This window comes from Dipodomys merriami, unplaced genomic scaffold, assembly GCF_024711535.1.
Source record: "Dipodomys merriami isolate MVZ:Mamm:240054 unplaced genomic scaffold, mDipMer1.0.p SCAF_13, whole genome shotgun sequence".
NCBI classification, from domain to species: domain Eukaryota; kingdom Metazoa; phylum Chordata; class Mammalia; order Rodentia; family Heteromyidae; genus Dipodomys; species Dipodomys merriami.
In genome coordinates this window covers 40,511,070-40,531,247 of record NW_027202604.1, presented here as the reverse complement: position 1 = coordinate 40,531,247, position 20,178 = coordinate 40,511,070, and the positions used below count along the sequence as shown (strand labels likewise).

Genomic DNA, 20,178 nt, shown 5'->3' with positions numbered 1-20,178 from the left:
CTTCCAGGGTTCTTAATGTCAGCCCCACCCCAGCACCCCTGCACCCACGGAGGTCTCCTGAGCTTGGCTCACAACAGTTGTAGCCCAGGCTTCAGACCAGCTCCACCCCAGTTCTCACTCCCCCTTTCCCCCTTCTTCTCCCCCCCCCCACCCCATAGCCTCCTCTTCCTCTCCACTGCAGCCCATGTCACAGCCACTGAGGTCTTCTAAAAGTACAAGTCGGAGCAAACCATCCAGGCCCCACAAAATCCCAACCCTCCCTACCCGAGCCATGCCAGCCTCTGTCACCTCCTGCCACCCTGCAGCGGGCAGGTGCAGGGCCCTGCCACACGCCACCAGACCAGGCTGGCACAGAGTAAGTGCTCACAAAGCACTCGACAACCACACTCGTAAATGAAAACACCCACAACACGGCTAGGTAGATGTCCTCATCTGCAGCCTGCACATGAGGACCAAGGTGCTGGCCAAGGTCACCACCCCGTGAGCCACACACACAAGGGGTCCTCTCTTCACAGGCATGCCCCAGCTCCCGGGGGCCGCGCCCTGGAATCTTGGAGCACAGCAGGTTCCCGGGGTGTGGAGGCAGGCTGACGAATGGAGTGAGTGCTCAGAGCCATAACTGTTCTCGCTAAGCGCATGCTAACTCCACGATGGCAGAAGATCCATCAGGGCTTCCACTGACGCTCGACATCATCCACTCGAGAGCAGTCTCCGCAGGTCCGCAGCGTCCCCACCGCTCCCTCTGCCCCTCCACCTCTGGTGATCCACAGGTGCCAGGGAGCGGTGAGAGAAACGGCAATGTCCTACTGTGCCACAGAGAGATGGCCCACAGGCCCATTTGCTACAGCGCTCGGTGGGAGAACTTTCTGTGTATACAGTTATTAATGACTTTATTTATACACCAATATTTAGAACTGCTTGCAATTAAGCTGATCTGCTTTCAAAATATGACTAATTAGAACAGTCGTGCTGGCAGGGAGACTTCTGCAAGGAACCATGTCATTCCAGCAAAAGCTGCCCCCGCCAGCGGCAGGCCAGGTGCCGAGCCTCAGGGAGCAGCGCCTCTCCGGGCGGAGGAGGACAGAAGAGGGGAGGAGCGGCGGCAGCGGGAGCAAGGAGGGTGGCCATCCCCAAGCCCGGAGGCTCAATTTGTATGATGCCAGTTAACTGCGTTCTCTGGCCTGACATTTTCGGCTACATCCTTGGAAGGCAACAAGAAAGGCACGGAGCTGCCTAATGCCTGCACTGACATTCTGAGGGAGGCGGAAGAGGGGAGCCTAGGCAGCGATGTGGAAACCCAGATCAATAGCAACAAGCCGGCGTGTGACACTTGGCATTAATCACCGATGGGCTTCTGTCTCACAACGCCCTCACCCATTTCCACCCAGTAAGAGGCCGGATTGTGTGTTCACTGAGTCGCTGTTTCGTTCAGGGCAGGTGCATCTGGTAAAGACGGCCGACCGAGCGCCACCGGAGGCCAGGCCCCACCACGCAGACCCCAGATGCCTCCGTCACCCAAAGTCCTTCAGATGAGGTGACACCTGGAAAGGGAAAGCCACCCGGCCCGGTGGCCTAGGGGACAGGGTCAGGGCTCATGGACAGAGGGGGGGACGGGGTCAGCTTCCAGAAGTCTGGAGGGAAGGGAGCTCACTGAGGCAAGCTCACAGAGATGGCCCACCTGTGGCCAGGTCACTGGCTCCCAGCCTGAGGCGTGAGTGGCGGTGAGACCGTTGGCCTAGCGTGCAGCCAAGCAGCAGCCTTGGGAGCAACCATGGAAAAGGAGATCCAGCCCGTGGCAAACCACACACACAAACGCCACTGCTCACCAAGGAGACACAGGAACAAGGACAGGAAAAGAGCCAGCCTCGTGCCGGGGGTGGGGCGGGTGGATGCGGCCATGGGGATAAATGAGCGACCGGGCTGGAGAGGCTCTGCCGGCGGCAGTGACGCATGCGCCAGCACCGAGCTGTGACCCGAGGGCCGTCCGCCCTCAGGGAAAGGAGGATGCCGCCATGGCCATCACTTGCTGTGGGCCGGTCGCCGGGGCCACAATGTCAGCATGGCCGCTGTCACCAGTGCCGAGGCCCCGTCAGGAGCGGCACAGCCCCACAAGCCCAGGCAGTAACGGGCGGGTGCAGGGGACTTCATCGCATCGCTGTCGGTCCTGGGTGCGGGGCCTTGGCAGGACAAGGGGAGCGGCTTGGGGCCTGAGCGGCTCCTGCGTGTGCCGAGGCCAGGCCCGGGCAGGCAGGGCAGCGGGGGGCGGACACGTCACTGGACTCTGGCGAGCAGGGATGGCTCAGGGGTAGTCACAGGCACTTGTCACTTGATGGCTGCTCTGAGGGCCAACTATGAATCACTTGCCGGCCACGGGGAGAGCAGGACAGAGAACTCGTCCTTATGCCGCCCGTGTCCAGCACCAGGAACAGCAGAGAAGAGGGCTGGGGTGGAGCTGGGAGTGGAGCTGGGGGCTGGGACCGCCTCCAGGCAGTAAAATCTGTACAGAGATCCTGGAGAGGATGGGAGGGCAGAAGCAGCAGATGGAGACTGACTAAGAGCTATAAAGTTATGGTACTGATAAAGCCAGGTTACGATTATAGACTTCATTCCCGCTTTGCATCTACTCAAAAACACATTTTCTTCCTTTTCAGGGTGTGTACTAGGGTCTGAACTCGGAGTCTCATGCTCCTTAAGCAGACACTCTGCCACTTGAGCCAGGACTCCAGCTCTTTTGTGCTTTAGTTATTTTTCAGGCTGGGTTATGTACTTTCTCCCTGTGGCTAACTTCAGATCAAGATCTTCCTACCAACACTCCTTGTGTAGCCACAATCGTAAGCACATACCAGCACGCCCAGACCACTGACTAGATGGGCTTTTGGTCAGGATGGGGGATGGCCTCAAACCTTCATCCTCCTGACCTAGGTCTCCTGACAAAGATTACAAGGGTTACAAGTATAAGGCCTTATATCCAGCTCGATAAATAAATAAAAAGCCATAATTCATTTAAATTATGCTTTATACAGGCTGACCCCCTCCCCCCACCAATCCCCTGCCTCAGTTCCCTCATCTGCAAATTCCGATGACACCACCCAGTGTGGGTGACGTGAGGATGAGAGAGATCTCACAGTTCCCAGCGTGGGAGGCGGAGCCTGTGGGGTGGGGGACGGGAATCTGCGCCCGCCTGCTGAGCTGTGGCACTCACGGGAGAGGGAGAGCACCCGTGTCCACGGCCTGGGCACGAGAAGCGACTCCTGAGACGCACACATCACGAAGCACTATTCAGATACAAAAGGAGGGGAACGCTGACACACTACGCTAGGGGTGAGCCTTCAGGACGCGGTGCCAGACAAAAGACCAGACCGCCCTTCTGCTTGCCAGTGGCCTCTAGAGCAGCTGTCCTCACCAAGAGCAGCCGGGCGGTGCCAGGGGACGGGACGGGGCAGGAGTGTGGTGGAGTCAGTGTCTAACCTGGAGTTCCAGCTTTCAAAGGTGGAGAGACGCTTTGGAGAGAGGACAGGCATGTGGTCAGGGGTGGCCTGGCCCGCCACGCTCGGCCCTGGGTTCCATGCCGAGTGCTGCAGAAACCAACATCCTGGGGACAGAGGGCAGCTGCAGCTGCACGGGGCTGTGCGTAATGCTTCACGCTTACAAGTGGGGAGAATGGTAACCTCGTTGTTTTGCTGGTACCGGGGCTTGACCCCAGGGCCTGGCCCTTACTTTCTCAAGGCTGGGACTCTACCCCTCTACCCCTGGAGCCTCACCTCTAGTCTGATATTTTTCTGATCAATTGCCCTGACTGGCCTTCAAGTCCCAATCCTCCACGTTGAGCTCAGCCTCACAAATCATTAGGATTACTTGTGTGAGCCCTAGCACCCAGCATGAAAAGATAAATTTTAGGCTCTATCACAATTTTGAAAGCTAAAACAGTTCTCCCTTGGGGAGGGGGGGGACCTGACACACAATAGGTGCTGGCCACCCCCCAGTCCCTGCCGCATCCCCTGCTCTACGAACAGGGAGGCAGGAGCGCAGGGTGGGCACGGACCCACGTGCAGGCATGCAAGATGGGCCAGCGTCTGTGCACCTGCGTCCTGCCCTGTGCCACTGGCTGCGGAGGCAGCGTGCAAAAAGCCAGCCCCACACGGCTGTGCCCAGGATCATCAAGATCAAAAGATTTGCTGGAGTGGATATAAATAGCCCCAAAGCTCTCAGCTCCTGAGCCGGCGGGGCGGAAGGAGGGGGGACCCCAGCACGGCAGCTAGAAACACTGTCCGGGAAGCTCAGCTGCAGACCACGCCGGCCACACCACCCATGCCGGCCACACCACCCACGCCGGCCACACCACCCACGCCGGCCACACCACCCATGCCGGCCACACCACCCACGCCGGCCACACCACCCACGCTGGCTGCATCCTGGCCTTTCTCCAGCCCACAGTACAAGCTCACTGCCCTGCACCGCCGGGCCTGTCACACTTCCTCTTTTGAAACTCAGATTGGTTTCCCAATCCGAGCAGCAGCAGCAGCAGCAGGCTCCGCCCTGCCCAGGGACGGCTCGGGGCTTTAACGTGATGCCGATGCCCACGCAGGCCACAGCTGGTTCACCTGCTGGAGGGGAAGGGCAGGTGGCAACACGGGGCAGAAACCCGGCCTGTCTCGCCTCCACCCCACTTCCTGTAAGGGTTTTTGGTAGCCTCAAAACTCAACCTGCACAAGTATCATCTCCAAAACCATCATCCCCAAAACATGTGCCACTCTCTGCGTTCCCTGGAGCCCCTGCCCTCCCTCCCACCAGCACCCCAGGACTGACAATCCTCCCCTGCCCTCGGCCTCCCTCACCCTAGAGAAGGCGGCGGGCGGAGGTGCCGGGGAGGACTTGTTAGGTGAATGAAGACAAGAGTGCATTAATGAGGCGTTCGTCTCAGGAGAGGGAGGAAGGAGAGGAGGGGAGGATGGAGAGGAGGGGAGGATGGAGAGGAGGGGAGCAGGGAGAGCAAGGAGAGAGGAGAGGAGAGAGGGGAACATAGTCACATGCTCCTCTAGCCGCTGCCTCTCTAGATTCTCTGGTCTGTCTGTCTGTCTCTCTGTATCTCAGCCCCGTCCGCTTCCATCTGTCTTTCTTTGGCCTCTTTCTCCTGTCTCTCTTGCCGGACTCTCCGGTGTTTATCTATTTCTCCATCTGTCTCTATTTCTGCCTCTCCTGACCCTCTCTTTGCATCTCTCCCTCAGCCTCTGTCTGTCCGTCTGTCTGTCTCCACGGCACTGTGGAGGGCAGGAGCCAAGGGGCCATGGGCTGAGGCTTGAATGCCCTCGTTCCCAGAAGCATCTGTGCGGGGCTTCAGCCCTTGCGCAGGTCCAGGCTCGCGTCAGCTGTGGCTGCTGCCCTTCCTGCCCTTCCCCCCCCCCCCGCCCTCCCTGCCTGGCCCCCTTGCGGCCAGGTGCCCACCCTCACACCCTCACAGACGCCATCTCCCCTCTGCCCCCGCATCACTGGCTGTAAGCTCCAGCACCGCCCCAACACTGGGGCTCCAGGGGGACCTGGCTCTACCCCACTGATGAAATCTCAGGGGACACAGCAGGGCCGAGCCATCTTAAGTCACAGCTGCAGACACACTCTCACCACCGCGTTGGGCCGAGGACAAGGAAGCCAAGCCAAGTCCCTGCAGAGACTTAGACACGTGGTTCTGTTCTCCCATGGAGGGGTCTACACAGTCATAGTGCGCAGAGCCGCGCACCCACAGAATCAGGCAGTCAGGCTCATTCAGCCAAAAAGGCTGCCTTCATCCTGGCCATCACACCCTCATTCCAGACAACAGAAAGCAAGAGAGGAGCAAAAGACACTTCTTAAAGATACTGTCTTGAAGTTGTATGCCACACATTTTGATTCTTGGTGGCCACAACAGAGCCATAAATACCCAGGAAGCTGGAAAATGATCTTTATTCTCATTGTCCCGTGGTCATTCTTGCCAAGGAAAAGCGGCAGTGGACTCCAGGCGGGGGACTGTGGTGTGGCGGCACACACCATTCCCGAGCCTGAGCGCCAGGCTCCTGACCCCGGGCGCCCTGTTTGCCACACCCTCTGAAGCAGCCACCAAGGTGCCCCGTGGTGGCCTTCCTTCCCTGGGGACCCTGGAACTAGAAACAGCGGAGGAGCAGCACAGGAGCGAGCAGACCCAGTGTGGGCCTCCCCAGACACAAAGCCCAGGGCAGCCCCGGCGCGGGCTGGGGCGGCGGGGACCGGCTCTGGTAAAGCCAGGGGCCGGGGGCCCACACCCCCACAGACAGCCCCGCTCCTGTCAATCTAGTTGAAGCAAAGGAGAACTACTCAGGGAGAGAACGGTGAACCTGGGTGGAAGCTGTCACTTCTGAGTAAATGCCAACCCCCTCCAAGAGGGCACAGGGAGCATCTGCGTGCCAAGATCCTGTCACCGAGACACCCTGGGGCCCGAGGCTCCCCCGGCCTTTCCACCTCCCAGCCCAGGTGCTGTCCCACCAAACCCTTCCCTCAGAGCAGTGTGGGGTCGGGCAGGTTCAGGCGGGGTCAGGCGGGGTAGAGCCCAGGCAGCAAGGACAGGAGATGGGAGGGGTCCGGACCCCACTGCACCCCCAGGCCTAGCTCTGCACCACATCCACACACAGGAGGCTCCATAGGTGACGAGGCTTGAGTGTGTGTGTGTGCGCGCGCGCACACACACACACACACATACACACATCGAGAGAGCAGATGCTCAGGGAGCACATCACCTCAGCCGACACCCAGTGGATGGGACAGGCCCAGCAAGAGAGCAGCAGCTGCCATGCACACCCCAGGGCCTCAGACACAGGGCCTCCGGTGCAGGGCCTCCCGCTCTCACCGGGCTTGCTTGCTCATGCCTGGCACTCTGCATTCTTCTGGCTAAGTGGAGATGGAGTCTCCAAAACTCTTCTGTTGAGGGCTGGGAAGGTGGCTCAGTGGTAGAGTGCTTGCCTTGCATGCCTGAGGCCCTGGATTCAATTCCCCAGCACCACATAAGCAAATAGAAAAAAACCGGAAGTGGCGCTGTGGCTCAAGTGGTAGAGTGCTAGCCTTGAGCTGAAGAGCTGAGGGACAGCGCCCAGGCCCAGAGCTCAGGCCCCACAACCGGACCCAAAAACAAACAAAAAAAAAACTCTTCTGTTGAGTAGCTAGGTGCAAGCCACCAGCTCCTGGTGTAATCCTAGACTTCCTTTTAGAAGCACATTTACTGATGTTCTGTGTCCTTTTCCTGAACTGTCCTGCCTTTCCACAACAGGTGGAACTGGGGATTGAACTCAGGGCCTGGTAGTACTTCCTAGACAAGTGCTTTACCACTTGAAAGCTAGACTCTTAGCCCAGCCCTAGACTCTTTGATGAGGCTCCCATACCAGAACCAAGTTGCAGCACCCAGTCCTGCAATAAATAAATACGAATAAGTCTGGCCACTTTGAGCTTCGTGTCATCAAAGAGCCTGCAAAAGGAAGCTGGAGAGGAGCGCTGAGAAACACACGGGAAGGGCAGAGCCCGGACGCGTCTCCATCCTGCCCTCACAGCTGGGCCTGGGCCCTCTGCAGCCCCTGGCTGGCCACATCAAGCCACACATTGGGAATATGTCATTCTAAATTTGGACGGCCACCCCAGGGTGGGGGGACAGAGGCACCCGGGGAGACCATGGGGAGACCATGAGGAGACCAGGTTGAGAGGAACACAGGAGATGTGAAGGGAGAAGACGTGTTCTGAGAGAACTAAACCAGGAGAGGCTCTGAGTGGGGACCCTCAGAAGGGGGACCCCATCCTCAGGGGTTCCAGAGGCCGAGAGAGAGGTGTGGGAAGGGGCTCCAGGCAGAGGGAGAGGCAGGCACTGGGAGCAACTGACGAAGCCAAGGGCAAACTGACCAGTGGACCCAGGCCAGGCCACCCCAGGCAGTGTGGATGGAAACAGCACGTGGGCGGGCACGCGGGCGGGCGCGGGGGGGGGGGCGCGGGCGGGCGGGCGGTTGAACTCGGGCTGTCTCAGCCCCTCTCTGTGGCCACCCACGAGCCCGAGGCAAGGCCAGGTGACGTACCAGGAGCACAGGAATAGAGGCCGACGAGACCAAGTCTGTGCCCGCCTTCGTGCTACGTTACAACACAGCTTCTCACAGGGCTGGGGCCTCACGCACTGCAGCCCACTCAGCAGTCTCCACCCGACAAAGCCACGAATGTCACCACAGGGGCGCCCGTCCAGGGACCTCACCTGGCCCTAAATACTCCCCAAAAGCCCTACCTCCAGACACTACTAACGTACTTGCACGGGAACAAAGTCTCCAACACAAGAAAAGAGCATAGCAGCGGCCAAGAGACAGGAAGAGCAGGTGGAAGGGGCACACCTCCTGCTCACCCTCCACACGTGGGCGTGGACTCAGGGTCCCCCCCCCCCGCCCCACCCATGTGAGGTCCCCCAGGCAGCCCCGCAGGAGTGGAGCTGTGGTGCTGGCAAGCAGCAGGATGAGAAAGCAGGGCTCCCGGGCGGGCTCTGAAGACACGCCCACGGCCAAGATTTCCCCAGGCTCCTTTCTCCTCCTGGGATGTTTTGGCTGCTTTGCCATATGGCAGGAGTTAAAAATACAGCTCGGAGTGAGAGAGACGTGGCGGAAGAGAAGGAACGAGCATCCTAGGGTGGTGGGTGGAGGGCTCTGCCCCAGGCCCCGCCCAGGACGCTGACCAATCGCTACCCCACGGGTTCCAGCCCTTCAGGCCGCTGCCACCCACTCAGAGTGGGCTGAGCTCCGATCTGGAAGGTCCTCCGCAGGCCATGTGTACACCCGGGGAGGAGGTAGGAGGTAGGCCCAATGGGGTCTGTGCGGCACCCAGGAGTGCCCTTGATCAGGACTGCGGGGGGGGGGAGTCTTTGGGCCTCACCCGTGATGGGGACTGTGGAGCTCTGGTCTTGGGGAGGGGCTTGGAACTCAGGGCCCTCTACACTGGAGGCATGTCCCCAGGCCTCGATGCCTTAGTGGCTTTTTGGATAAGGTCCTAAGAGTTTCCACTGGAGCCAGGGCCAAAGCGCTACCCTCCTTCCTGCACCTCCCTGCAGCTGGACTGCAGGGATGTGCCACCATGACCAGGGTATGGGTTGAGATGGTCTCTCATGAGTGTTCGGCCCAGGTGGGCCTCAATCCCTCACCCTCACACTCTCTGCAGGGCAGGAGCCATCATCCCCAGCCGGGTCTTCGCCTCTCATCCTGCTTCCCAGGTGTCATGGGATGAGCAGCTTCCTCTGCCAGCAGGCTCTCCCTCAGCACAGGCCCCGGCCCCGGGGCAGCAGGGCCAATGATGGACTGAAACCTGCGAGAAGCTGATTCTGTCAGGTCTCCTCTGGCAGTCACAAAGCTGACCGACGCAGCTCCGGCACAGACCGGTCCCACACACAGGGAGGCGCCTGCCAGTGAGCCACCACGGAATGCCCAGCCTCCAAGGAAGGGGCAAGAGAGTTTCAGAGCAAACCGCAGACCTTCACCCCTCCTCCACCCGACCTGGCCTTGTCCTCTGCTTAACCAGCTGGCTGGGGCAGAAGTGACCTTGTGAGACTTTCAAGGGCAAGTCACAAGAGCCTGCGCTTCCCTCCCAGGAATTCCAGAACCATCATTCGGAGCCCCCTGGAGTACCACGGAAGAAAGGAGCTCAATTCCCCAAGTGCTGAGTGCACAGGCTGCACAGAGATGCTCTGGTCAGCTGCTCTAGCTGAGCCCGGCCCTCTAGACACCTCTATAAGGGTGCCAGGCAAGCCCTCCCACCACCAGACCAGACCAGCCAAGCCCTGACCAAACTGGAACCTGCTGATCTGGAGAGGGAATACACGGCTGCCTTGTGGAGCGAGAAGCCTCGCTGTGGGTCAGACTCGCGGCCTCACCACTGCCAGGCAGGCACTCTACCACTTGCGCCGCATCTCCAGCCCGCTTTTGCATTGGTTATTTTCAAGATAGAATCTGGCTTAAAGCCCAGGCTGGCCTGGGCTTTGATCTTGCTACTCATGCTTTCCTGGGTCATGAGGATGTGAGGGGACAGCACTGTGCCTGGCCAGGGTGCATCCCTGATGGCGGGGTGACAGACAGCCACCACACCGAGCCCTGGCCCCCGATGGTGATCCCCCAATTCCCACCTCCCAAATAGCTAAGATTACATGCTTGAGGCACCACAGAGTTAAAATGGTGACTCTTTAAGACTAAATCTTAACTTACTATACAGTAACAAAGCATTGGGAACACAATCATTAAAACCTAACCTGAAGCAGGGAACCTAATAGTTAATTAACCACACAGACAGTCCCTGTCCTAGCCCCCAGGGCTTTGGGCCGGGTTCCTTGGTGCCCACTAGGTGGCTACAGGTCCATATCCAGGCCTGGCAGCTCTCCCCACCTGTGGGCCCGCATCCTCTGTCTGGTTCCTGTCCCCTCCTCATCTCTTGGGGTAAGGATATGTGGGGGTTCTGTCTCTAGAATAAGTTGTATTAAGCTCTAAAAAGTGGCCTATGAACAACAATAAACAAGGGAATTAAAACATTGCATCAGGAAACATTTAACCTACAGAAGGAAGTAGTGGAGGAAATGAAACAATAATGAGATACATAGAGAATAGCAAAATGGTATCTGTAAATCCCATTTTATTAATAATGACATTAATCACAAGTGGATTAAACACTCCAATCAAAAGGCAAAGAGACTGACAAAATAGACTTAAAAAAAAACATAATCCAGTTACATGATGCATGCAAGAGAGTCATTTTATATCCAAAGACTCAAATAGGTTGAAAAATGAAAGGATGGAAAAAGATATATTGGGCAAATAGTAACCAAAAGAGAGCTGGCTGGGAAGGTGGCTCAGTGATAGAGCGCTAGCCTTGAGCTGAAGAGCTGAGGGACAGCGCCCAGGCCCAGAGTTCAGGCCCCACGACTGGACCCAAAAAAAAAAAAAAAAGAGAGAGAGAGAGAGCTGGCTAGCCAGGCGCCAGTGGCTCACGCCTGTAATCCTAGCTACTCTGGATCTGAGTAGCTGAGATCTGAGGATCACAGTTCAAAGCCAACCTGGGCCGGAAAGTCTGTGAGACTCTTATCTCCAATAAAACGACTAGAAAACCGGAAGTGGCGCTGTGGCTTAAGTGGTAGAGCATTTGCCTTAAGCTGAAGAGCACAGGGGCAGCACCCAAGCCCCACGACCGACCAAAAAAAAAAAGGGAGCTGGCTATACTAAGATCAGATAAGAGACTTAGAGGAAAAACATTGCTGCTATGAACAAAGAAAGAAGTTTCATCATCATTTTATGGTAAATTTTGTATTAGTAAATCTACTAAACCCATCAAAAAGAAAGCATTATAAACATATATGCACCAAATAACAAGAATCCCAAAATACATGAAGCAAATTCAGACAGAAATAAAAGGGGAAATAAACAATTCAAAATAATAGCTGCGGACATCAGTATCTCATTTTAAATAAAGAATGGAACTAGGCAGAAACTCAACAAGAAAACAGAGGACATAAACGACCACACAAATTAAACCAACTTTAATAGACACACACAGAGCTCGCCACCCAATAGCAGAACACACATTTTTCTCAAGCGCACACAGATTATTCCAGGGTTGACCATTAGACCTTAGAGTCTTCGTAAATCCTAAATGACTGAAACCACACGTGGTGTGTTGTCTAAATACAATGGACTGAAACGGAAAGGTCTCCCTAAAAATGTCTAGATGCCAGCTCTGGGGTGCTGTGCCTGGCTGATTCTTGCTCAAGCTACCACCTTCCCTATCCCTCCATTCCCTCCCTGTGCCTCTGTCTGCCTACTGGACATATAATGGTGATGATAATGTTCCCTTCCCCACGTGGCTGGCGGGAGTGTGCCGTCCGCCCAGGCTTCTCATTACTGATGGGTGGCAGTCACCACTGCTTCCTTCCTGATCAGGAGGAGACTTGTTTATGGGGTAGCGTAAGACTACAGAAGTGCCTCCGCTCAGATTGTTTGACTTGGTCCTCACTCCAGCCCGGGAGGATCATCCAATAAATGAGGGAACGTGGCGGCGGCAAAGCCCAGGTGTAGCAGCACATACATACATACAGAGCTGCGGGAGGCGGCCAAGGTTACACTAGACACCCTTCTGAAGTAGGAGAGATTCCCCCAAGTGAAAGCTGGCTGCAGTAACACCTCAGAAGGATGAGGAGATGCGCATGTGTGGAGGGCTGTGAGGGGAAGAGCGGCCACCCCTGCCTTCTCCTGGGAGTCCTCCATTCACTGAAGAATATTGTCTACAGCTCCAAGCCAGGCTGAGGCTGTGGACAGAGGGCTAAAGGCACGCAGCTGGCGCTTCTTACAGGGGATGGGATTCAAAATCAGCTATGCTGAATACACAAAAAGGCGAGAGAGACAGGTAACAGACACACGCCCAAACCGAACTGTCTGATTCTAACCTCCGTGACTTCAGCATCAAACTTCTCCTAGGGAGAGTGAAGAGTGACAGAAGTTATGCATTTACATACACTAAGGATTTACTTATAACCTCGTTGGGCAGGTAAGGAAATGGAGGCCCAGCGAGACTAAACTACCAGCCAGGAGACACACAGCTGGTGTCAGTGGACAGATGCAGCAAGATTCTGCCAGCAGCCCGGCCTTCCTTCTGTGTCCTGACCGCAGGGCTGACCCAGACACCCAGGGGCAAGTGGACAGCCCTGCTCAGCGGCTGCCCACGGCGGAAGGTGAACGTGGCGTCACAGGCCCCCCTCAGCCTGCACCCATGCAGCGGCACGGACCCCAGGGCAGCCTCTTGTCCGGAGCCTTTCTGCTGGGCTAAGCTGTTCTCTTCCTTCCTCCTCTCAAGGCAAGTGATGGCCAGGGGCTGTCATCTGCGTCCCAGGCATGGTGAGTGGTCTGAACTGGCCTGTGCCTGTCCAGCTTCTCCTGGCCCAGCTAGCTGTCCCCACTCACAGACATGCCACCCCTAAACCGCGCATGTGCACAGATGTACTGCAGGTGCTGTCCCCCCTGCCGCAACACCCTCCTCCTCCCCAATTCCTACAGCCCCGCTTCAGGTGGGTGTCCCCTAGGAACCTGTGCCGGTGCCCATGCGGTCACTCGCTCGCTGTCCTAAAGCCACGCGTGGCAAGCCAAGCCCTCCGTAGTGTCCACGGTCACGCCTGGCGCCCCTCATTGTGCCCAAGCCCAGGCAGTAGTGCAGCTGCCCTAGGCAAGGGCAAGGGTCCTGCCACCCAGGGACCAGGAGCCGGGGACCAGAGGCAGCAGTAGTCACATGTCTGCTTCCTGGTCCTTGGGACACAGCGGGCGCTCCACAAATGCTCTCTCCCCATCCGCGTGGTTCCCCAGCACAGACAATAAAGCAAGCATTGCAAAACCTTCATTGCAGGAACGGGGCGGGGGGGGGGGGCGGAGGGAACAGACGTGTGCTGCTTGCACGGCGCTTTCTACACTTCTGGGGGTCTGAAAATGTTGAGGATAAAACAATGCTCAAAAGCATTTTCTATACCTTAGCTATCCCCCCTCCGGGGCGACCATTGATTGGCTGGCTCCCACAGTGCCAGGCACCGCAAGCGATTCTGTCCCTTGTAGCTGCCCTCACTTGCCCTGGAGGAAGAAAGCAACTTGGAGAGGCTGGGCCTGGGATATGGCTGAGGCAGGGGCTGGATTCCCCACAAACCCGCAGCTGCCCCCACCTCCGGGGCAGTCACCAGAGGGCCTCAAAGTCCCCAAAGCAAGCCCAGGGATGGTGGGGTGCAGAAGATTGACGAACGTCAAACTCCAGGTTTCACTAGTGTCCGGCGCTAGTGGTGGGCATCCACCACACCGACTGGCGTCAGCCCCAGCGAGAGGCAGAGTCCCCACCCCCAAAGTCCCCAGAGCCCAGGGGTGCCCAGATCACTCGGGTCCGCCTGGTCCACAGCGGGCTAATTCTGGCTCCGGCCAGCCGGGCCTGTGTTTGTGCAGTATGAGGGGCAGAGCGAGTTGAAAGTCCATTGGACTTGGATGGCCGTGAGCCCCATCTACAGCTTCTGCACCGTTTCCGCGGGTTCCAGGGCTCGCCCAACACCCGGTTGGTCTGTGCTTGTTTCTTTGGTAGCTCGGTGGCAAATACTCAGATGATACCCCGACAGGAACTACATGGTGTACCTGCCTGGTTAGACCAGACGTTGCTCTTTCATAAAATTAAATAAGGTAACAAACGGAAAACAGCGTGACCTGATCAGCGGTGAAAACAATGCCATCCACCAAACAGCTGATAAACAGCCGCCAGGTGACTAAAGCTGCTGATATCCCCAAAGGCTTCTTCAGCGTGACCCAGAGCTCACACTCCCCTGCCCTGAGGTCTCTGCAGGACACAGCAGGCCTGCATCCAGGGCGACCATTCACATGGGACACACCGACAGCCCTGTCAACTGCACCTGACACTCCACGCTCATGGCCCTGACTTCTCAGCTCCACGAGCTACAGGAACATTCCCTGATTTATTTTCCTGGTTGTAAAATAATAATTTGCTTAGCTTGTCAGACGGCTGGGAGAGCTTCAGAGAAACACGCGGACTCCCCCAGCTGCTGGGAAAACGAGACCGGCCTACCCGCTCCCGTGCAGTTGAATACATTCTGTCCATCCAGGACAAGTGTCCAAGCAGGGTGCAGCTTGTTCCCGAGGAAGGGGCAGCTCCCAGCGCTGGGCTGGCTTTATCTCGGCTGGGAACAACAATCATAGTTCATGGAAGCACAGTCTTCTCAGCCACACTCAAAGATCAGAAAAAAAGCAAAAACAAAAACCCTGGAGCCTCTCCCCACCCACCTAGCCTTTGCAGAAGGGGAGGGGAGATCTGCACAGAAGAGCCCACGGGGGCTGGGAAGGTGGCTCAGTGGTAGAGCGCTTGCCTCGCATGCAGGAGGCCCTGGGTTCGATTCCTCAGCACCACATAAGCAAAAAGAAAAAAGCCGGAAGTGGCGCTGTGGCTCAAGTGGTAGAGCACTAAGCTTGAGCTGAAGAGCTGAGGGACAGCCCCCAGGCCCAGAGTTCAGGCCCCAAGACCGGACCCAAAAAAAAAAAAAGAGCCCTCGGCTTCCTGGCCTGGCTTTGGTACTTGTGGGGGTCGGGGGGGGGGGGGGCAGTCCTTAAGCAGGTCTTTCTGTGTCACTGCCCATAGCCAATCAGGACCTCCAGGCTGCTCTTGCCACCCCCTCTCATGGTTCTCCTTGAGCATGTCCCCCAAAGTGACATGCCATCATCATGGTTAATGTCACCACAAACCCGGGAAGAGCACTTGTTTGGTAAGTCAACAGAGACTGAATGCCACTGGAAACCTCCCCCAGAGTGAGTCACCGACTCAGAGCCACAGGAAGAGTCCTCCCTGAGTGATGTGTGATGTGACAGGCCCCAGGGCCAGAGCAGAAGGGGGGCGCGGAGGAGGAGGCCACTCCACTGGGCCGTCCAGGCTGATGTTTACTTCTGCCAAGAAACTTCAGAGGATCAAAGGCTAGAAGGGATCATCTCCTCCTTCAATCCTTGCCTTCCCCCCTCTACCCCCCCCCCCAGCCACTGCCTGTGTCAACACCAGGCGGCAGCCACAGGAGGGAGGGAGGGCGGGCGTGCTGGGAGAGGCTGGAGTCCTGTGGGGGTGTCATCATCTCACTGTGCGAAAGATGGGAGGGCAAGATCAGGGCCCAACAGCAGAGCCTAAACCAGGCGCACACCCCTCTGAGCATAGGGAAAAACCATAAAGTCAACCGACCTTGCCCTTCCGGGCTTCACCCTCTCAACAAAGGACCGTTCTAGAAACAGGTCATTAGAATAGCACAGACAACCACACACTAGTATGACTACTGATGCCAGGGAAGAGTGAACAACAGAACCAAACAAATGTCACCAAAGGCACTGTGAGCCCCACATTGCTCTCCTGCCTTCATTCTTTTCCCTCTGCAGCTGAGAGCTGATCTTGGGTTCTCTGAGGAGTTCAAAGGCTTCAGGGCAGACTCTCAGGTTGGAGGGGCGTGGCCAGAGCTTCTGGAAGGCCCCAGCCCAAGTTGTCAAAGCCTCCTTCCAAGGCCCCCATCCACAGGCCTGGAAGTCTGGGAGTCAGTACCAATAGTGCCCAAAGATTGGGGGGGGGGGGGAGCCAGTCCCAAGCAGGAAATAACTGCACCTGCTGAAGCCTCACCTTGCTGGCACTTCCGGGAACTGGAGCTCAAGCACCACAACCCACTCCCTCCCAACCTGCCTTCCAGCCAGTCCTTCTCCATCCCGCCCCAAAGACCTCACTGGTGCATGGAAATGAGAAGCTGACAGACACAGGAAGCCTGACCTGCACAGATCATCTACTAAGTCCCCTGTCCTCTCCGCCTGTTATCTTCAGAAAAAGCAAGAGAGACAGCTAAGATCATTCCTACTTTATGCATGTCTAAGAGAAGCTGGGTCTAGAAGAGGTGGCAGGTGGTGTGGCACGTCCCAGGGCCACCAGCTAGCATGTCCAGAACAAGGCCTGCCCCAGGCTGTCAGCAGCATCCCTTCCTCTCTCCTCTACTTTCTCATGGCTCCAAGCACATCTCGGACAGGGCTGCACACAGACACACAGACGGTGTGTAATAAACACTGTCAAGCAAGCCGGCCTTCCCATGCTATCAACCACTGTGCTCCACAGGGGGCAGAGGAACGTGAAAAAGTGATCGCTGGCCCCAAGAATGTGAGGGGCAACAGGACGCCAGGGGCCTGGGGTGTCACCAGGACAGGGCCTGGGAAGTCACCAGGGTTTCCTGCTGGGACAGTGGCCTGCCTTCCCCTTCCCAAAGGCCAGGAGCTGACTTGGGTGTGGACAATGGGTCTTGGGCTCACTGGTACACTGTCTTAAAGGGAACCCTGCTCCTGTTCCTCCACGGCTGGCTCCTAACCAGCCCCAGCCCCAGTTCCCACAGCGGATCAGCGACCAGCTCTGGGGCCAGCCCTCCCCAGCAGGGCCAGGCACAGAGCAAGTCACCCCGGCTCCAGGCTGCATGTCCAAGACTTGGAAGGTCACGGGACTGGGCAGTGGTACCAAGACCAAGCTGTACCCTGCTTCCCTTAAAGACAGCGCTATGCTTATTTTAAAGGTGACACAGGCTTTGGCTGTGTCTCGATGGGGGAGGGGGGACGATGGACACTGAGCTGGGGGGGGCTTCTAAAATAAGCCCCTGGGTGGCCGGTGCCCTGCCCTCTACCCCAATGCTCCAGCTGGGGTCTGGGCAGATGAGCTGCCTTTCAGAGCCCAGTCCCAGCACCATCCCCTAGGGATGGGCCCACCCTGTGTCACTGTCCCGGCTGGGGCCAGGGCCTCCCCCCTAAGCTAAAGGACTTCAGGGGCTTGGGCAGCTCCTGCTCCTCCTGCCTGGGAGGTCTCCGGCCAGGGGACGGCACCCAGGGACCGAACCCCGGCCGCCTGGGGCCGAGAGTGGGCAGAAAAGCGCCAGTGGAGAGACAGGCACTGGGTTCTAGTGGCAGGGGGCTGGCAGGGGTGACAGGGGGACCGGGTCCCGGCTCAGCCCGGCTCCAGCTCCGGCAACACGAGTGACAGGGTGACAGGGAGGTGACATGGGGACGGGGTCCCGGCGGCTCCGGCAACACAAGTGACAGGGAGGGGACGGGGGGGGGTGGCGGGGGTATAATGGGGGGGATGGCTGTGGGGGGGTGACAGAGGGTCCCGGCCGGCCCGGCAGCCACGCGGAGCGGCACGGCTCCCGCCCTCGCCCTCTCCTCCAGCGCCGCTCGGCCGGGGTCCGGACGGGGTGGGCCGGGGTGGCCGGGTCCCGGTCCCTGCCCCGGCCCGGCCCCGGCGGGCGCACGTGGGCTGCGGGCAGGGAGGAACCGGCGAGCACAGCCCCGCCCGCGACCTGCCCCGGGACCTCGCTTCCCACCCGGCTGCTCCCGGCCGGCGCCCGAAGCCTCCCGAGCCGCGGGCGCCGCCGCCCCGCGGAGGCCGGACGCGGGGTCCGGAGAGCGGGGGCCGGAGCCGGGCGGGGCCCGCGAAAGGCGCGGGGCCGGCCGCTGGGCTCCCCGCCCCGCCGCGCCCCTTAATCCCGGTCCGAAATAGCCGGTAATCCCCGCCGGGACCGCGCCTGCCGGTGACCCGGGGCCGCCGGGGTCCTGGCGCCGCTCCTGCGGGCGGACGCCGGGCGCCTCGACCCCGGCCCGCACCCGGACCCCCGGCCCCGGCCCGGACCCCGCCGCGACCCCGCCGCCCGCCCGCCCGCCGGGCCCCGAAGTTCGCGCGAGTCCCGCTTACCTGTCCGGGCGGGCGCCGCGCTCCGGGCCGGCGCCGAGCGGGGTCCCGGGGCCGGGGCCGGGGCCCGGGGCGGGGCGGCGGGCGCACGCGGCCAGGTGGCGCCGGTGGCGCTCCAGCAGGCCGGCGTTCTCCCGGCCCAGCCGCGCCACTTGGCGCTCCAGCTCCTCGATGCGCCGCCGCCGGCGCGCCAGCAGCTCCTGCTGCGCCGCCACGATGCGGGTCAGCTCCCGCAGGTAGCCGGCCGCGGGGCCCGGGGGCTCGGCGCCGCTGGCCATGGCGCCCCGCCCGGGCCGGCGCCGGCCTCAGGCGAGCGGGCGGCGGGGCGGCGGCGCGGCCATGGCCGCCGCGGCGGCGGGGACGGCGGGCGGGCGGCTCGGCTCGCGGCGCGGGGGGCTCGGCCCCGGGAGGGGCGGCGGCGCGGGGCGGGCGGGCGGGCGGGCGGGCGCGGCCCCGCCCCGGTCCCGCCCCCCGCCCCCCCCCGCCGGTGCCTCGGCGCCGCCCGCTGCCGCGCCGCCGCCCGCGGTCCGCGGTCCGCTGCCCGCCTCGCGCCGGGGCCGGCAGGGCGCGGAGCTGAGCCCGCCGCCGGCAGGCGAGGAGTTTGCAAAGTGCCGGCAGCCGCCGCGACGCCAGGGGGCGGGAGGGGCGGGGCCACGGGAGGGCGGGGCCACGGGAGGGCGGGGCCACGGGGAGGGAGAGCGGGAGGGGAGGGGAAGAAAGGGATGTGGGCGGGGGCCAGGGGAGGGTCGGGCGGGACCAGGGGGAGGGAGCGTGGGAGGGGCGGGGCTACAGAGATGGAAGCGTGGAGGGGCGGGGCTACATGGGTGAGAGGGGCGGGGCCACAGGGAGAGGGCGGGACGGGGAGGCGCCAGGGGAAGGAGGGGCGGGGGCGGAGCCACGGGGGAAGGGAGGAGGAGGGCGCCCCCTGCCGGCGCTACCGGTCCGCCCCGCGCCCCTCCGCCCCTCCTCTCCCCTCCCCTCAGCTACCATTTTCATCTCCTCAGCCCCCACCTCCTCATTTCAGCCCCCACCTCCTCAGCCCCTCACCTCCTCAGCCCTCACCTCCTCAGCCCCTCACCTCCTCAGCCCCTCACCTCCTCAGCCCTCACCTCCTCAGCCCCTCACCTCCTCAGCCCCTCACCTCCTCAGCCCTCACCTCCTCAGCCCCCACCTCCTCAGCCCCCATCTCCTCAGTCCATCACCTCCTCAGCCCCTCACCTCCTCAGCCCCCACCTCCTCAGCCCCTCACCTCCTCAGCCCCTCACCTCCTCAGCCCTCACCTCCTCAGCCCCCACCTCCTCAGCCCCTCACCTCCTCAGCCCCCATCTCCTCAGTCCATCACCTCCTCAGCCCCTCACCTCCTCAGCCCTCACCTCCTCAGCCCTCATCTCCTCACCTCCTCAGCCCCCACCTCCTCAGCCCCCACCTCCTCACCTCCTCAGCCCCTCACCTCCTCAGCCCCCACCTCCTCACCTCCTCAGCCCCTCACCTCCTCAGCCCCTCATCTCCTCAGTCCCTCACCTCCTCAGCCCTCACCTCCTCAGCCCTCACCTCCTCAGCCCCTCACCTCCTCAGCCCTCACCTCCTCAGCCCCCACCTCCTCAGCCCTCATCTCCTCAGCCCCCATCTCCTCAGGCCCCATCTCCTCAGCCCCTCACCTCCTCAGTCCATCATCTCCTCAGCCCTCATCTCCTCAGCCCCTCACCTCCTCAGCCCCCACCTCCTCACCTCCTCAGCCCCTCACCTCCTCAGCCCCTCACCTCCTCAGCCCCTCACCTCCTCAGCCCCTCATCTCCTCAGTCCCTCACCTCCTCAGCCCTCACCTCCTCAGCCCCCACCTCCTCAGCCCCTCACCTCCTCAGCCCTCACCTCCTCAGCCCTCATCTCCTCACCTCCTCAGCCCCCACCTCCTCAGCC

The 20,178-nt window shown here is 60.1% G+C and overlaps 1 protein-coding gene across 1 annotated transcript in view; it reads right to left on the bottom strand.

Annotated features, from left to right (window-relative positions):
* The window catches only part of LOC138824851 (IQ motif and SEC7 domain-containing protein 1), a 216,901-nt gene extending 198,362 nt beyond the window's left edge, over window positions 1-18,539 (bottom strand). The window contains exon 1 of the mRNA XM_070019228.1: window positions 18,265-18,539. Coding sequence (XP_069875329.1) covers window positions 18,265-18,539 — 275 coding nt within the window. The remainder of the gene's footprint in view (window positions 1-18,264) is intronic.
* Window positions 18,540-20,178: the final 1,639 nt, after the last annotated feature.